At 39.0% G+C, this 18871-nt stretch overlaps 1 protein-coding gene across 3 annotated transcripts in view; it reads left to right on the top strand.

Annotated features, from left to right (window-relative positions):
• LOC127554155 (myosin light chain kinase, smooth muscle-like) overlaps positions 1-17544 on the top strand; it is a 163920-nt gene extending 146376 nt beyond the window's left edge. For all 3 annotated transcript variants that reach the window (XM_051985437.1, XM_051985435.1, XM_051985434.1), the window contains exon 3: positions 14884-17544. In XM_051985437.1, the coding sequence (XP_051841397.1) occupies positions 14884-15165 (282 nt within the window). In that variant the 3' untranslated portion in view covers positions 15166-17544. The remainder of the gene's footprint in view (positions 1-14883) is intronic.
• Positions 17545-18871: the final 1327 nt, after the last annotated feature.

The following is an 18871-nucleotide window of genomic DNA, read 5'->3' as shown; positions in this document are numbered from 1 at the left end:
ATATGCAATTTTAATAAAAATATTTCCATATTCCTCATGCTGTGCAAGAAACATCAGATCAAAAGGGGAAAAAACAACAGCAGCAAAAAAGGTGAAAATACTATGCTTTAATCCACATTCTGTTGGTCTCCATAGAGCTCTTTCTCATTCAGAATATGTACGGTACTTTCCATTCAGGTCTACTGGAATTGTCTTGTGGGATTTTAGTTTTAATCAAAATCAAAATATTCTTGTTTAGATATATTCCATCTTGTTACCTTGGTAAATAGGATAGCTAGAGCTTTGTAGAGTCCCAGGACAGTTTTAAAAAGGAAACTAAGTATTCTGAGGACAACACTAGGTTCTTTAAAATTGATATTAAGTTTAAAAAAATTTTTTATTAATCTTTTTTATATCAACTTCATTTCTTAAGTGTTTGTTTTTGTTACTTATAAATATTAAAAAATGAAAGAATATTTCATCCAGATCAACTAATATATTAATCATTTTTGTCAGCATATGCAATAATCCATACTTGTAATCTCCATCTATACAAAGAAGTGAGCAAGGTACATTGCCTCAACTCTTCTGAAAGTCAAGCTTAGTCATTATAATTATAGGGCAGTTAGTACTCCTAGACTATAAAATGTAGGCATATATAGGGAAGTTGTCTATTTATATTCTAATGTGTGATTTATGTCACATATGTGATTATTTGGCAAGATACCAATATATTTATATTATCAAGAACTTATTATGATGCTCTTATAGCATGAGAGGAACTGTGACATAGTGAGTAGATAGTCAGTTCTTTTCTTCCTTTTTTTCTTTTTTTGGCACTCAGGATGAGTTAAGGTCACACAGCTAGTATGTATGAGATCACATTTGAATTCAGAATCTACTGACTCTAGGGCCCATGCTCTACCCACCTAGCTGTCCCTAGAGAGTCAGTCATAGAGAAAGGAAAATACATTCTTATTGTGAGACCCTGAGCAAGTCACAAACCAGAAGGGCTCCAGGCCCCAGTCCCATAATCTGATTCTATAAGCCTTAGAGAAATTATCAGCCCATAGGGATAGCCAGAGTTTGCTTACTTCCGACCAATGATGTCACAGGTCCAATCCTTTATATATATATACATATATACATATATATATATTTTGTTAACAAATGTTTAAAGTGGTTAAGAAGATTTGGCTTTCTAACTACTTCATAGATTGAGAACTAGAAGATTCTGAAAAGGTCATTTAGTCCAAACTCTCATTTGAGAGATGAAAAAACATCGGTCTAGAGAGATTGTTCCTTGCTTAACATCACAAAGTCCATAAGCAGCAGAAGTGAGATTTGAACCCATGTCTGCTGTTCTTTCCTCTGTACCTACTGCCTCTGCCCTGTCAAAGAACCAGAGGTTACTTAGAAAACCTGAAGAAGAATCTTAGAAACAAAAATATTCCGAACTAGGAGGGACCATAAACCCCTCAGGTTTGGGGGAGGGGGAGTTTGTTAGGTTTTTTTTTTTTTTTAACAGATGCTCTCCCCTCCTTTTCCTCTCCTCCCCACTTAGGGTTAAGTGACTTGCCTAGAGTCAAACACCTGGTAAGTTCAGTGTGTGTCAAAAGCTTAATGTCATACATAAATTGCCAGCGATGTTTTACAGATGGAGAATTTGGTCATCTTGGACTCGACCACTGAAAGGCATTTGCCTTGCTGGCCAGGAGTATGTGTGGCTTGGACCCTCCCAGCAAGGGGATAATGAAGTTTCCGTGCACTCTGGCATTTTCTTTGTCTGAAACACATATGCCAGGGCTAAGTTTCTATCCATTCCTAACTCTTTTATCGTTTGTTTTTTGGGTTGGAAATAAAATTTTGGTGTTGCCTCTGAGGTCACAGCCAGGATTTTGCATGATTGTCATCATTAGCATCATTTGGGGCTTTGATGGGCTTTGAAGCCTGGGTTGTATGTAAGGCACTGTCCTGGCTGCTGGGCAAAGCTGGTTTATGGACTTGGGCCCTGTGTGAGGGACACCGTCTAAAACAGACACACGAATGTGCCTGAATAGAATTAAATCGGGATACACTTTAGAAAAATAAACCAGTCTTGCACTAACCTTGTATGCAAACCGGCCAGGTGACTAGTATGTGAAGGGAGGAAATGCCTAGAGAATGGGAATGGCATTCAGTAGCCTAACACTCTTATCCTGATTTGCATTGCCCAAAAATCATAGGATCATAAACTGTGATCTCAAAGGGGCTTAAGAGTCCATCTTTCTCATTTTACAGATGAGAAAACCAAGTGTTCTTTTCACTGCACTGAGAAGATTGGCTGAAGTGCAATTTTGGTTTGCTTTCTTATCACCTGCATCAGGGAAAAAGACAAGCAGGCAGATGAAGGCAGGAAAGAGCAGGGAATAATTAGAGTCAAGCATCTCTTTCTTTAGAAATGTTATCAGAGTTGAGCTGGGATAAGGAAGTATTATTTAAATCATGTAATTTTTCAAAAAAATTATATTTTCTCCAATTACGTGTAAAAACTATTTTTTACCATTTTTTGTGGGTTTGGTTTTTTTTTTTTTTTTAAGGTTTGAGTTCCAAGCATTGGGAATTCTGAAACAACAACAACAACAACAACAACAACAAACAAACCCAGAAAACCAGGCAAGGCAGGCAGTAGAATTATTTGCAGGGAGTGTGGTATGGTGGGAAGAAAGAATATTGGTTCTGTAATCAGAGGATTAGGATTAAGATTAGAATTAGAATCCAGTCACATCTCAGACAGTTACTACCTGTACCATTTTAGGTAACACATCAAAACAATTTCTGCCTCAGCTTTCTTATCCGTAGCTGGTCTGGGACATTCCTTCACACTTTATTCCCATGAACTTAAAATATGCTTTTAGGTAACTAAATGCCTATTGTATCTCTGTCCCCTTTTAACTGAATTTATTGGAAGAAAGAGATATGGCAATAGAACACACACGCATACATACATACAGACACACTCACACAGTTCTCATTCATGTATCTTGAAATTATGTAATTGGGAGCAGCTAGTTAGTGCAGTGGATAGAACATCAGCCCTGGTTTTTGCCTCAGTAAAAATAAAATAAAAAGAAATTATGTAACTGGAAGCAGTATTTATGGAAAAATTGAAGAAAAGGAACCTGAACTCAATATTTGATAAACTTTTTGCCCTAAAGTCACCCTAGGAGGTAGTTAGACGGCATAGTGGATAGAGCACCAGTCCTGAAGTCAGGAAGACCTGAGTCTCAAACACTTAACACTTCCTCGCTGTGTGACCCTGGGCAAGTCATTTAATCCTAATTGCCCTCAGGGGAAAAAAAAGTCATCCAAATATTGTTATTTTATAGCCCTTGCACAAAATGTTTGTTAAATTATTAAGATTTTATAAGATCTGTACTCAACATTTAAAAGGGAGCAGGAGGAAGAAGAGAGGGCATAGAAAGGGAGATAAGAGTGTCAAACTTCATCTGTATAGAATTTTAATTAACTTCCCTTTCCCCTCCAGCCTCTTCCAAAAATCAGTTAGGAATTGTTTACTCTCTTTGAAAATTGGAAGCAGTGAGGCTAGAGGGATGGTGTGGCAGAGTGTAGTGGACAGGGGAGGGAGGAGTAGTTATGGATGGCTTCAAATATATGACTTTTAGGACTGAAATTGCCAAAACAAACTCAGGAGTAAGGAGAAGTGAAGAATGTCTTGATTAAGAACAAGTTTAAAGAGAAAAACAAAACAAAACACGTCATCTATATCCTATTGTTCATGTGAGTTCATCTTTCTTTTGCAAACTTTTAAATTAAATTTTTTTCTAATCATTAAACATTTATTTTTTTCCTCCCATCTCTCACCATGGGAAAGATGAAAAAGAAATCCTTGTATCCTACATACATTGTCAAGCAAAACAATTCCCACATTGGCCATATGCAAAAATATATCTCATTTTGTGTATATGCTGTCACTTCTCTGTCAGGAGGCTGATCACTGCATTATTCAGAGTTCTTATTTCTCTCCTCATTGTTTGGTACAATTAAGGGACACAGTGGTTGGGGTGTTGAACTTGGAGTCAGAAAGACTCATCTTTCTGGGTTCAATCCAGCCTCAAGCACCTACTAGTTTGTGATTCTGAGCAAGTTATTTAATCCTGTTTGCTTCAATTTTTTTCTCTGTAAAACGAGCTAGAGAAGGAAATGATAAATCCAGCATTTTTGCCAAGAAAATCCCAAGTGAAATCAGGAAGAGGAAGATATGACTGAAAATAACTAAATAAGCATTATTATAAAGTGAGTAGTTCTCTTGGATCTGCTCACTTCATTCTGTATCAGTTCATCCAAGTCTTCCCAGGTTTCTCTGAAATTCTCTCTCATAATCTCACAATAGCATTCCATTGCATCTATATATTTGTGTGCAAGCCATTGCTTCACTTGACTGAGGGAAAATAAAGAGGGAATCTTCTTAGTTTCCAGTTTTTTGCTACCACAAGAAAGATCTTCCAGCCAGACTCCTTGAAAAAGTCATCTGTGGTGGTAGTTTCTGCTTCTTCCCTTCTCTCTTCCCAACCTTCTTCATTATAACATCCAAACACTACTCATTAAAGACTTCTTTTACAATGTTACTGATGATCTCTTATTTATTAAATATCATGGGCTTTTCTCTGTCCATCACCTTCTTCCATTGTTTGCTTTCCATTTTCCTGAATATGGACCACACTGCATTATCATTGCATTGATTTGTTCTTCTACCTATCCAGACACTCCTTGGCCTCTTTTGCTGGATTGTCATCCATGTCACATTTACTAGTTGTGTCTGAGGTCCTATTCTCTTGTCTTTCTATTCTCACTCACTTGGAGACCTCCTCAGCTCCCATGGGTTTAATGATTATCTTTGTGTAGAGAAATTCCACATCTAAAGCCCTAGTCTCAGTCCTGAATCTCAGTTCTACATTACCAGCTATCCATAAGACATTTTGAGCTGGTTGTCTTATAGTTCTATTGCTTGTTTCTTGAAATTCAGACTTTTTTCCTAACTTCCTTAATTCTGTGAGAGCACCCCCATCCTTCTAGTTACTGGGATTCTTTACTTAACACACTTTTTCAGTCAATTGTCAAATCTTGACATGTCTATTTCCTCAACACCTGTCCCCTTGTTCCCCTCACTTGTCCCCTTGTTCCACCCACTCTCACCTGGACTATTTAGTCTCCTACCTGGTCTCTCCTGTCCCAAGTCTCTTCTCCATTTCATTCTATATACTAGTGGTGTCAAATGCAAAAGTCAATTGACAAGCATTCATTAAGTGTCTACTATATGACAAGAACAGTTCTAGGTACTGGCGATGCAAAGGAAGAAAAGAGTCTGTCTCTGCTATTGAAAACAATTATGTACAAATAAGATATATGTAAGATACATCAAAAAATAGTAAAACATTGGCCCTATCATTTAGGGGAATCAAGGAAAGACTTTTTGGAGATCAATTAATTATTCATTAACAAATAATTAATTAATTAATTACTAATAATTAATTATTCTTAACAAAGGTGATTTTAGCTGACATTTGAAGAAAGCCAGGAAAACATGATAAAAGAGCTACAGCAGTAGTAGCAAACTCTCATAGGAATAGAGATCCCTGCATATTACATATTGACATAGAAAACCACATATTAAGATTATATTGTATTGTATTTTAAATTACCTTGTTAATATTTCTCAAAGTCATACTCCACCCCAATGCCTTGATTTGACAATTCTGTTTTACTTCGACATCAATGTGATGTCGTGCTGATCTCATCATATCACAGTACACAATCCCATTCTGTAAACTGCAGCGGCTCCCACTTACCTCCAGTGTCAAAAATAAATTCCTTTGTTTGATTTGTAAAGCTTTGTACCCCCTGGTCTGACCCTGCCTTTTCTGTTTTATTACGTTACTCCCTCCCATCTTCAGTGGTCCAGCCAAAATGGTCTTCTTTTGCACTTAGTGTAGGGCACATCCTGTTTTACCTATCTTTGTGTGCTCAATGTCAAGTACAATGCTTAGCTCATGGTTTGTTAGTTATTGTTCTTCATTCTCGAAGAGGACCGTAATGACTTCAACTATGTTGGGGTCAAGATACAGTCTGTCTGACTGTGGTTAATCAGACTGATAAGACCTCAGGAGGTTCTTCCATAGCTTGGACATAAATAGTCCATATGAACATTTGAAATGAAAATGCCTCTAAATTTGTGCTTTATATATCACCTTTGATGCAGGCACATTAGCTCATAATATAAGCATAACACATGCTTGAGGAAATTGCAATATACAAATGCAAATCATTATTGTATCATATGAAATAGTGATTATGAAGAATACAGGGAAACATTGGGAGACATATAAACTGTTGCAAAGTGTAGTAAGCAAAACCAGGAAAACAATATATACAATGAGTACAATGGTATAAAGACCCTAGCAACAACAAATTCAAAACTGAACACTCTGTAAATATCAAGCTGTGGATGAAGATGATGAAGCTAGAGTACAAGAGAATGAGGTGACTTGTACAAAGTTACACAGCTAGACTATCTAGGACTAAAATCAAGATCACCTGACTTCTTTTACTACAATGTTCTTTTGATAACTTCCTGTTCCCCTTACCTGCACATTACCCTGAAGCAACCTAGGTCAGTGGAATTAATTTCCAATTGTTTTTCTTCCTATAAAAAAGTTTTATCAAAATGAAAAGGAAATCGGCATCCTTCAACAAAAATACACGTACTATCCAAACTGTTCCATCAAAACCTTTATGAATTCTAGATAAACAAAATAAGCTATTTTTAACTAAAAGTGTAATTTAGTTCACATTCATTTAGAATTTAGTAGTAGAGGGTGTTGTATGCATATCTGTTGAAAGGTAGCATGGCGTACTAGTAAAAAAACTAGATATTTGAGTACCCACTCTGTTCTAGGGTTATGCTAGGAGTGTAGGGGCAAAAAAACTTTGCCTTTAAGGAGTTTATATACCAGTGGAGAGTATGACAGGCTCACATACATAAGTGTAATAAAAGATGAAATGTGTTAAATCTGCATGATCTGAAGAAACAAAGTGCAATGGAGACTCTAGGGAGGAGCTGATGATAGGTACTTTGGATAATCAAGGGAAGCTTCAAGGAAATAGTGGCATTTGAGCCAGAACTTAAAGAATAAGAGAAAGTATGGAGACAGCTAGGTGATTCAGTGAATAAAGTCCTGGATCTGGAGTTAGGAAGACCTGACTTCATATCCCACATCAGACACAGTAGCTACTTGGAAAGTTAATCTCTGCTTTGATCCACTCGAGAAGGAAATGGCAAATCACTCCACTATCTTTGGCCCCCCCCCCAAAAAATGACATTATGATCCCCAGGGTCATGAAGAGTTGGGCACAACTTCATGAGCAATTACAACAGTATGGTATAATGAATTTACTGCCCACTTTCAGTCCTTAGATTCAGTAGTCCTGAATTCGCGTCCCATGTGGAATAATTATATAAGCTACTTGACTGTGGGCAAGCATGAGGTCCCTATGTTATCTTTCTTTTTTATATAATAATAGCTTTTTATTTTTTAAAATAAATGCAAAGATAGTTTTCAACATTCACCCTTGAAAAGCCTTGTGTTCCAAATTTTTTTCCCTCTCCTAGACAGCAAGCAACCCAATATAAAAGTTAAACATGTGCAATTCTTCTAAATATACTTCCGCATTTATCATGCTGCAGAGGAAAAATGAAATCAAAAGGGGAAAAATGAGAAAGAAATAAAACAAGCAAACAAACAATAGCTACAATAAAAAAGGTGAAAATACTATAGCGTACTCCACATTCAGTCCCCATAGTCCTCTTTCCCTGGATACAGATGGCCTTCTCCATCACAAGTCTATAGGTCCTGTTATCTTTCTAAGAGTAAGGTGCTGAGCAGGTACCTATCTCCATTGAGAAATGTAGTTACTTCAATAAAAGATCTTCATTCCAATGAAATCATAGATCCATTGTTTAAAAAAATGGCATCTAGGAAGAGGATGCTGGAAATTGGGGTCCAAGTCAGTGCAGTGTGTATGCTTTTGAGGAATCCAGTCTCTTGAGTTTGGGAGCTCTGTGGTACCTAAACTCCAGTGTCTGCACTAAGGTTAACATTTATAAGGTTGGTATCACAGTACCAAGTTGACTAATGAAGAACAAGTTGGAAATGGAACCAATTAAGATGTCACTGTATTGACTTGTGAGTCCTGGACTAAGAGAGATTAGGATTGGAAGGAAGGATGGGGGAAAAAAAGAATGAAGGGAGAAAGGAAAGAAAACAGGGAAGATTGGAGAGGATAAAAGAAGGAAAGGAGGGAAGGAAGAATGATCCACATCCTAAAAGTGCTTGAATGCTGATATTTTGAAAGGTAGCTACTGTGAAGTTATTGGGGGAGGGGGGGATGGGTTGGAGGGAGTATTCTTTAGAACATAAATCATAAATTTATCATTTATTATGTGGATATTGTATTGGCTGATTTTTCCCTGATATCATTATAACTCATAACCACTACACCATCCCTACTTCCTATGTGAAAATATAGTCTTCTTTATGACAAAGTTTTGAGGTACTCATACCGGTTGAAAAAAATGGGGATTGTCTACACAGGTGTGAGCATCCTTCCCTGTGATATTTCATTTAGTGCTTCAGTGCTCAGTGAAATTTTGGGTTGGTTGAGAATAGGAAGAGAAGGAACCAGTCCTGAGAAGGGGTGCATAGGCTATAATGATGGAATGCAGCAAGTGCTGGAGTTGGAAGTGACCTTAAATATCGTCTTCATATTAGCCTGTGTTCATAGCTCTAAGATTTGCAGAATCACGTGTATAACTCATTTGACCCTTGCACCAACACTGAGATAGTCCACACTTTTAAGTTTATTTATTAATTTCTTTTTGCAGGGCACTTGTAGTTAAGTGACTTACTCAGGGTCAGACAGCTAGTAAATGTTAAGTGACTAAGGCTGGATTTGAACTCAGGTTCTCCTGACTCCACACCTGGTACTCTATCTACTGCCCTGGGTTTAATCTTTTAATGACATTTTCTCCATTGCTTTCTTAAATATAGACAATTGCCAAAACCATTCAAGCTCTGTAGCTTTGTCAATGTGATATCCAAATTGTGAATGCTCACATTGGAAATTTAACAGTCAGCTCTTGTGAGTTAGTTTAGCTTGCTCCAGCTTGCTCTGGTTGAACTGGTGGCCACCATAAATCCAAGAGGATAACCAAAGTATGGTCTTTAGATAAGCTAGAAAATTATAATTAATTGTACAGCCCTTAGTGAGTAAGGGATAGACACTTCTGTACCTGTAAGTGCTATACAGAGGGCTCGGTAGGATATCTGATAAAGAGTTGGGACAGGATGAGGTTTCTTTTGTATAAATGTCCAATGTGTTAGATAATGATGTTACAGATAATATCTGTAGATAATAGTGGAATTCAGGGCACTTTTGTGGGAAATTCCAGCATCTTGTCCGCCAACAGAACAGCAATGGAAAGGAGTGCAGTGTAGCAGTGATCTTACCCCCTTACTCTGCACTGATAGGTCATGCTCCCTTTAGCTTCCTACAAATTCTGATCCCCAGCAAGGAGATTGGTTGGCTCTAACCCAGCCTCAAGGGCTTGTGGGTGTGTGGGTTGGTTGGTTAGTCGGTTTTCTGTCTTCTGCCCTAAGTCTTGCCTTGGCTGAGCCCTCTAAGTTGCTGGTGAGTCTCTTGGGCTGCCTTTCAGCCCACCTACTCCCCTGTGCTCCACCTAGGAACTGACCAATTTGTAGAGTAGAGATTGTTCAGAACTTTGAAGTCTTGTCCTCAGGAACATTGGGTTAACTGGGGGTCTAGCAAGCCCTGAGCCTCTCTTCAGAAATTCCATTCCCAGTGCCCTTGTCCCGCCTGCCCTTGAGCACTCTGATGGTGGAGACCCGCTACTTTCTGGGACAGCTCATGCTCCCCCCTGCCCCTTTAACTGACAACTTAACTGGACTGAGTTCAAGTCCCTGCTTTGCCACTTACTAATCCGTGATCTTAGGCAAATTACTTAACACTAGACTTCTCTGCCCACATCTATAAAAGGAGGGGACAGGAGGAGTTCTCAAGTAGGACCCACTGAGGATTAAACAAGATGCTCTATGTCAAGTGCTCCGTGAGGTTCTAGAGCACTACATAATGTAAACTTTGGGGGGCAGCGTCCTAGCCATTGTTGGAAGCTCCAACTTGCAGAACAGATGCCAAGAGTGAGCTTCCTCAGCAGGCATTCTCCTACTGATGAAATCAGAGGCCCAGCAACGACAGCAAAAACGTTTAATGTGTCCTACAGATTGAATGTGAGGATCTGGGGGACACAGTGAGTGAATGGCGGTTATTGGAGATGGTTAATGTCTCAGAAACCGCCCAGATTCCTAGAATTCCTCATCGGGTCTTCAGCAGAAGGTAATAAATGTGTTTTGCCGAGTGGGGGTTTCCAGTAGATGCTAACTATGGTGCCTTTAAGAATCCCTGAGAGTTTAGCTGAGATCTTTCCAGGGCCGCTATGGGGGGTAGGGGGTGTGCCCGAGGGGGTTTGATGGAGAAAGATCTGTTTCTTCATTGTTTCTGGAATGTTTAAAATGTCACCAGTTAAACATTAATGCTTCGGGGCCTGTTGGCCTACTAAGGCTGGGCTCTGCTGGAGGGGCCAAAGTGTTTGCTGATGGAATGCAAATGATGCCTTCTTTGAGTTAATGATTTATCTTCCTCGGGGAGCAAGGCTCTGCTTGTGCAATTTGCTCAGGGTACCAGGACAAAAATTTCTTTCCCTGCAGCTAAGAAAGGAAGGGTAGCCGGACTAATTATACCATTCCAGATTTGGTAGAAAGCTGAGAATTCTTAGTTTAGATACGAGTAGACTTAGGGAGAATGACATGAATACAATCTTGAGAACTTGAAGCACTGTCTTCTACTTGACCTCAGAAGGTAAAAATCAGGGATAGTGTTTTTTGTTCTTCATTCTCAAAGAGGACCAATGCCATCAGGAGGGGGATGTCTTGACTTGCAAGTAAATTGGATCTAAGTGAAGCAGGGCTGGTTTGGAGGCAAGACATTTGTCAGGGTGACTGACAATGGCCTGCTTCCAGAGGGAGACTTTGGCAGCCTTTTTAAGCTAAAGTCTTTCCAAAGGCTCAGTTTGTCTGAGGGAACAAAGATTAATGTATAAGTCACAGAGAAGTAGATGCAGGCTCAACACATATAGGAAACGGTTCCTAAATATGCGCTCTATCACAAGCCAGGGAAATGCTGATGGTTAAAAGGCAGAGAACAGGTGACCAAAACAAAGAGCAGATGTAGACATGATGTTCCAGAGGCAAGGGGAAGCTGGAGAGAAACTCACCTCCCAACAGTTGGAAACCTCTGTATTCTTCTTGTCATTGCCTAGGACCAGTCATTCAGTAAGCATTTAATATGTGCCAGGCACTATGCTAAGCTCTAGAGACACAAGGAAAGGCACTTGCAGATCCATTCCCATGGGGCATATTTTGGGATGGTCAGTGGAAAGAACACTGGGCTTGGAGTCAAGGAGACCCAACTTCAGATCCTGCCTCGGACATTTATTAGCTATGAACAGTTTAACTCTGTTTCGGTTTTCTTATCTGTAAAATGAGCAGGAGAAGCTAATGGCAAATCATTACAATGTCTTTGCCATGAAAACTCCAAATGGGATCAGGAAGAGTTAGATATGACCTCAAAAATGATCCCAAATACTTTCAGTGGTGTCTCACTTTTGTTCTTTAAAGATAGATTTGCTTTTTTGAAAAAGTCACTCTTTTTGGAGTCAAGGACGACATGTGCTGGGTCATCGAATGAGAGATATTAGCTCTGGTTAAAAAAATGAAAGTACTAATACCAGTGATAAGTTTTTTTTTTTTTTTTTTTTAATGACTTGTGGTTAGCTATGGAGTTTCCCAAAGAGATGTAAAAATAATTATATTTTTATTTTGAAACAGTTATAATTATGCTATCACTGCCTAAGATGGCTAATCTGAAAGGGGTAATGCTCATTTGGGCAAAGAAATTCTGAGGTGTCCTTTTAAAATATGAGTTTTCCATACAATTACAACACGCTGATCCTCAAAGTCATCTTAGAGATTATTTGATTTAATCCTGTTTTTTAGATCATTAGTGTGATACCCAGAAAGAAAATGTGGCTATGACCACGTAGCACAAAAGGAGAAAAGCTGAGATTCAAGCCCAACTTTTTCATCATTTTATTGTCATGCTGCATGTACAAATTCCTATGTGTATGTGCACGCACACACACACACACACACACACACACACACACACACACACACACAGAGTAGCTATGCATTTAGCAAGTTGCCAGGAAGAGTACGTAGTAATTTATCTTCAATACTAAGAAATATTTTGTTGGAGGTGGTTGGAGGAGGGATGGAAGAAAGGAAGAGGGGCCCTTAACCCAGTCAACAAGCATTTATTTCTGTCTGCTAGACATTTTGAACTATATGTCCCATAAACATTTTAAACTGGTTAAGTTTAAGAGAGAGAATAGAACAAATGGGGGGAAATATAGTTAGCAGTAGTAGTTGGGGAAAGAGTTTTGAAGCAAATTTCTCTGATGAAGGCTTCATTTCTCAAATATATAGGAAATTAAATAAAATCTGTATATTAAAAATGAGCTATTACCTAGTTGATAAATGATCAGAAGATATGAACCGTGGCCCAATAGACTACAAAATCATGCATATCCTTTAACCTAATAATACCATTACCAGGCATGAATCCTAAAGGAGATTTTTGAAAAAAAAAAAAAAAACTAGGAAAAGGACCTATAAGTACATATACCAAGAATGAAACAGTCCCTTCCATGTGCTTGGGGCATAGAAAACATTCAATAAATGCTTTCTCCCCTCCCCTCCTTTTCCTTCCTTTCTTCTTTCTTTTCCTCTCTTTCCTTCTCTCTTTCCTTTTCTTCCCTCCCTTCCTCTTTCTTTTTTTCCCACATTCCTCTCCCTTTCTTCCTTTATCTCTTTCTCTTCCTTTTTTCTTTTTCTTTCTTTCTTTCTTTTTATTCCTTCCCTTCTTTGTTCCCTTTTTCCTTCCTTCCTTCCTTTCTTCTTTCCTTCCTTCCTTTCTTCCTTCCTTCCTTCTTTCCTTCCTTCTTAAGGGATAACTGTGCATAGAAAAAAGGTGTCTGATGATCTATACAAAATATTATATAGACAGAAAAAGTAAGATTTGGCAGCACATGTCGGATGAGAGAGAGGGAAGAATCTAAGATAATGCTAAGATTATAGACTTGGGAAATTGGAAGGATTTCACAACAGAAAAAAAAAAGTTCAGAAGATAAGAGGATTCAGGGGAAAGATAGTGAGCTCTATTTTGGACATGATGAATTTAAAATGTCTAGGGGGCATCCAGTTTGGAATTTCCAGTAGGTAAAGTATGATCCAGGATTGAAGTTCAGGGAAGTGACTGGGGCTTTTTTAGAAGAAATGAGCGTTATACAGATTTTTACATGTATATAAACACATGACCAAGAACTCCTTGTAACTAAATTCACAAAATGGAAAAACCTGAATTCTAGATATAGCCATGCTTGATCTAGGGCCCAGAGTTGATATGCTGGGGTTCATGAAGTTATGTGTGTGTGTGTACGTGTGTGTGTGTGAGAGAGGTATGTGCTTACCTACACATGTTTATCCCAGACTATTGAAAAGAATCATGACACTCAAAAATGTTAAACATGGTCTAGGCCAGAGACGTCAAACTCACCATCTGTAGGCTGTATGTGGGAACAAACTGTCTAGCAAAGAGCCAAGTTAAGCTTTATTTTACAAAATAAATAAAATTACAAATAATTTAATCTACAAACGATAAATTTACAAAATAGATAGTGTTAATTCATGATTTTCTAAGTCAATATGCAGCCCACAAGAATCAGTTTCTATTCCTTTGATACCATCTTCCTACTGTTCTGCACATATACATTTTCCTTCTCCCTTCCTTTGCCTCAGCTATCCCTCATACCTGGTATGTCATTCTATCTTTTAGAATCCCTGGCTCTCTTTAAAGCTCAGACAAATGCTCCTTCTCCATGAGGCCTTCTCTGAGATCCTCATCTGCGAAATGTCTTTCCCCAATGCTTTCACTCACCTATCAATTTACCTTGTATTCACTATGAGGAAACTTATACTATATTTGTGTGTTCTCTTGTGAGAGATAGCTGATGACACGGTGGAGTGCTGGGCCTGGATTCAAAAATACTGACCTCAGTCTCAATCAAATCTGGTCTCAGATACTTACTAGCTATATGACCCTGGCAAGTCATGTAAACTGTTTGCCTCAGTTTCCTCCTTTGTAAAATGGGAATCACAACAGCACCTACCCTCCGTGGTTATAGTGAGGGAAAAAATGAGATAATTATTGTAAGGTGCTTAGCACAATGCCTGGAATATAGTAGGTGATTATAATAACTGTAAAAGGCTTAGCTCAGTGCCAGGAATACTTTATTGTTGTTATTCAGTTGTTTCACTCATGTCCATGTGGCAAAAATACTGGAGGGGTTTGCCATTTCCTTGTCCCGCTCATTTGACAGATGAAGAAACTAAGGCACATAAGGTTACGTGGCTTGCCCAGGATCACACAATGAGGAAGTATCTGATGCTGGATTTGAACTCAGGTCTTCTTGACTCTAGGCCTGGCATTCTATTCACTGTACCACTTAACTGCCCGTGGGTTGCAGTAGGTGCTTAATAAATGCTTATTCCTTTTCTCTTTCCCCTTTGCAATTTAAAGTACATCTGTACTTTGTCTCTACTTTTTTCTCCCCTTCTAAACCTCCCGTACCCATTGTCTTCATCCCTCCAGGTCAGAGGTCAACCAGAGCCACAGGTGACATGGCACAAGAATGGAAAACGTATCACCCAAGGGGGACGCTTCCTGCTAAGCAGCAATATCCGGGGTCTGTTCAGCCTGGATATTCATTCTGTGAAAGGGGAAGACAGAGGAAAGTATACCTGTGAAGTCTCCAATAGCAGTGGAGTTCAGCAGATCACAGTGGAGCTGAATGTAGAAGGCAAGTGCTGGGAACCCATTCATCCTAACATTAATCCAAATCTTGAGTTTGTTGCTTGTGGTGCTTACATTTAGTACTCAGGGGAGTTGTGCAGGAAGGAAGAGACACAATTTATGGATTAGGATGCTGCTAATCTAAACAGAGATAAGTTTTCTTAAGATATCTAGCTAAATGACATAAGACAAAATCCATTGTTATAACGGCTGGCTCTTTGGGAATGGGGCATAGGAGGAAATTTAGGTATTGCAGGAACCAAAGATATCAATAAAAATATTTTTAGATCACAAGACTACTTTTAAAACTCTATGAATTGAATACTTGTGCCTCATCTAAAAGTTTATATAGGCTGTTTTTTCTTTGAAAAAAAAAAAAGAAACATCATTTCCTTGAAACTTCATCCTAATTTGCAAGATGTCCTAGAAGATATTGAACACAAACAAAAATATGTTACTTGTTATCAGGATTTCTTTTGGTCCATGGAGTACGTGGAAAAGTTATTATCAATAATCAGCCATCAGAATTTAGAATATATGATGTCTGGATAGGAGATGAGTCCCTCACACTAATCCTACATAGTTACAAATTACCAACATCTATCCAAACCTATATGGTTCATAAATTAGAGAATTGTCTCTTGCTTATTAGAGCTTAGTTCAGTCCTTTCTTTTAAAGTTAGAGTCCTAATGGAATCATCCAGAAATATTTATTAAGTACCTATTGTGTGCCAGATACTTCCAAAGCACTGAGGATGCAAAGAATGAAGGGATCTCTACTGACAAGGAGTTTATATTTCAGTGGTAAGAAAGGAGGGAATTACATCCCTGGAACAGGATTATCTGAGCAGGTCTACAATTTATCTAAGCTAAGATGCTGTTGTTTGTTCTTTGTTCTCAAAGAAGACCGTGACATCCAGGAGGTGAAGCCATGACCTGTGAGTGAATTAGGTTTAAGGAAAGGAGGGCTGTGCAGAGTCACCTGCCTCACTTTCCCCTCCAGAGCCATCTGGGTCCGATGGCCAGATATAAATCAGGACGAGTGGAGATGGCCCTGGATGCTGTGGGAGATCTTGGTTAAGTTAAGGTCTTCAGTAGGTCTCAGTTTGAGTGAGGTCACATTCATTTAGTAATTAAGACTAGGAGAAATTGAGGCAAAGATTCTCCTCTTTCACCTAGTTCAAAAAAAAAAAATCCAAATAAATAAATAAATCTGGGAGGGAGAGATGGCTCAGAATTTCTAGCCAAAGCAAAAATAATTGGTATTTACAGTTTAAGTCAATTAGGACCCAAACAATAACCAAATGGGGCTTGGACTAGGACCTATTGATGGCCAATAAGAATAAGTTTTGGGGTGGCAGCTAGTTGGCGCAGTGGATAGAGCACCAGCCCTGAAGTCAGGAGGACCTGAGTTCAAATCTTGTCTCAGATATATAACACATCCTAGCTGTGTGATCCTGGGCAAGTCACTTAACCCCAGTTGTTTCAGAAAAAAAATAATAAGTTTGGTTTTGGTTTAAGACCTGGTTCTTAAGAAAAAAAATCTAGTTAGTAAACCCCAAGATATCTTGGGAGGGTTCAGAGATGTAAAAGAAAAAAAATGCTTTTAAGAGCATCTAAAGGTAAGGGAATGATACCCTATATGGAGAGAGGGAAGAAAGGAGGAAAGGAGGAAAGGAAAGAAAGAAGAAAGGAAAGAAGGCATGGAGGAAGAGAGGGAGGGGGATGAAGGAATGGAGGAAGGGAAGAAACCAAGCAGGGAGGGAGGAAGGGAAAAAAGAAGGAAGGAAGAAAGCAAGGGAAGAAAGAAAGAAGGAAGAATGGAGGGAGAAAAGAAAGGAGAGGAGGAAGGGAGGAAGGAAGGAAGATATGATGTACAGGGTTAATCAGGAAAGGTTTCCAGATGTAAGTAATGTCTGGAAGAACCAAGAACACAGTAAGTGCTTAATCACTACCTGCTGGTTGTTGACTGACCCCAAGGATGTATGGCAGTAGCGATTTTTGTTATCCTGTTCCTCCCGACCCTCTGTGTTCATGAAAGGACATGCAGAAAGGAGCACACATACTTCAGATGCTTTCCCCAAACCTTCAACTTTTGCTTTGTTCACAGTAATGGAATGCAGGTGGCAGGGGACTGGGGGGGCTGCCAGCCTTGTGAGCGGCCAGAAGTCAGTGGACAGGTGGTTCTCTCTTGCTTTGTTCCAAAGCTTGGGGATGGGGCTTAGTGCAAATATGTAATCACAAACATTCTGTCTTGGGGCTTTCTATTACCGTGTATTGACAGCATTAAACATTCCCCAAACCCTTCTAAGCTAAGCGTCAATAAATGGAAAACAGCCCCATGCCTTACTTTCCCCATTTAGTTTCAGAGAGGGCAGGTCTGTCTCTCTGGTCCCAGGCTAGGACCCAGGAGTTACCCTGGACTCCTAACTCATCCTCCCGGATCCAAGCTGTTGCCAAGGCCTGTTGATTAGTGCAAGAGGCTGCCGGTGACAGGGTGGGAGTGGGGGAGGGGGTCTGCCTTTCCTTTAGGAACAAATACTAACTACTTGTTTGATGTTCCTACCTTTCCTTTCTTACTCCTCCACCTCCATCCCATGACTCTGCCTTGTGGCTGCTTCAGGAACAAAACACTCAATCTCTTATCTCAGGACATTGGCCCTGGCAGTCCCCAGTGCCTATCTCTCATCCTCCATCCCACCTACTGACCTCCCTGGCTTCTTTAAGTCTCAACTAAAAGTCCATCTTCTACAGGAAGTCTTTCCCAATTCCTCTCAATCCCAGGGCCTTCCATCTGTGAATTGCTTCCTATTTATCTTGTATTTAGCTCGATTTGTAAATATTTGTTTGCATATGGTCTTCCCCATTATTTAACGGAATAAAAAATGATATAATTAAGAAATAATAAATAATGGAATAAGCTCCTTGTGGACAGAGAATGTCTTTTGACTTTTTGTATCCACAGAACTTAATAAACATTTATTAAATTGAATTGAATTGAACCCTGAAGTAGGTATCCAGAGATAATGTGCTCCTCTCATCCCTGTTCTGCTGCTAATCACTTGTTTGATCTTGGGGCATTAGCTTAATTTCTCTGAGGTTTAGTGCCCTCTGCTATGAAATGATCAAAATGGAGAGAAAAGATTGCTAACGTCCCTTAAAGCTCAAAAGTTCCGTGGTTCTATCAGCCATACAAAGAGAATTCTATTGCTGAGCATTTATTAAGCACTAACTATATGTCAACATCTGTACCAAGAGTCCAGATACAAAGATAGGAATGAAAGAACTCCTACCTTAAACAATTTATATTCTGTAGCGAAGATCTCTAATTTCATTGGTATAGGAACATAGAGACATGTGTTTGAGATACCAAAGGAACATCAAGTTTGAAGTATCCAATAATTGAGAATGATATAGGAGAACCTGTCTAAAACAAATCTTTATATGATCCGAAACCCCCTTCTAATAAGTACTTCTGATATCTCCTAAGTCTGAAAATTCCACTGGCTCCTAATATTTAGAATAAAGTAGATGAAATCAGGCAGCTGTAGACCTGCTAAGAAATAAGAGGGTCCCTGCTCTACCCTATCTTGTTCTTTTCATTTGATTTCTTTGAGACTTGGAGATTAGGTCGGAACAAGAGAAGGGAGTCAGTCTTACAGAAATATGGATAAACAGAAATAATCTATCCAGTGGGTAAACTCTTTGAGAGCAGAGATTCTTTTGCCCTTTTTTGTATCCCTATCCCTTATCCCAGTACCTGGCATTGACTAACTAGTAGGTGAGA

The sequence above is a fragment of the Antechinus flavipes genome, chromosome 3 (genome assembly GCF_016432865.1).
Source record: "Antechinus flavipes isolate AdamAnt ecotype Samford, QLD, Australia chromosome 3, AdamAnt_v2, whole genome shotgun sequence".
Taxonomy (NCBI): Eukaryota; Metazoa; Chordata; class Mammalia; order Dasyuromorphia; family Dasyuridae; genus Antechinus; species Antechinus flavipes.
This window is presented reverse-complemented; position numbering and strand designations above follow the sequence as displayed.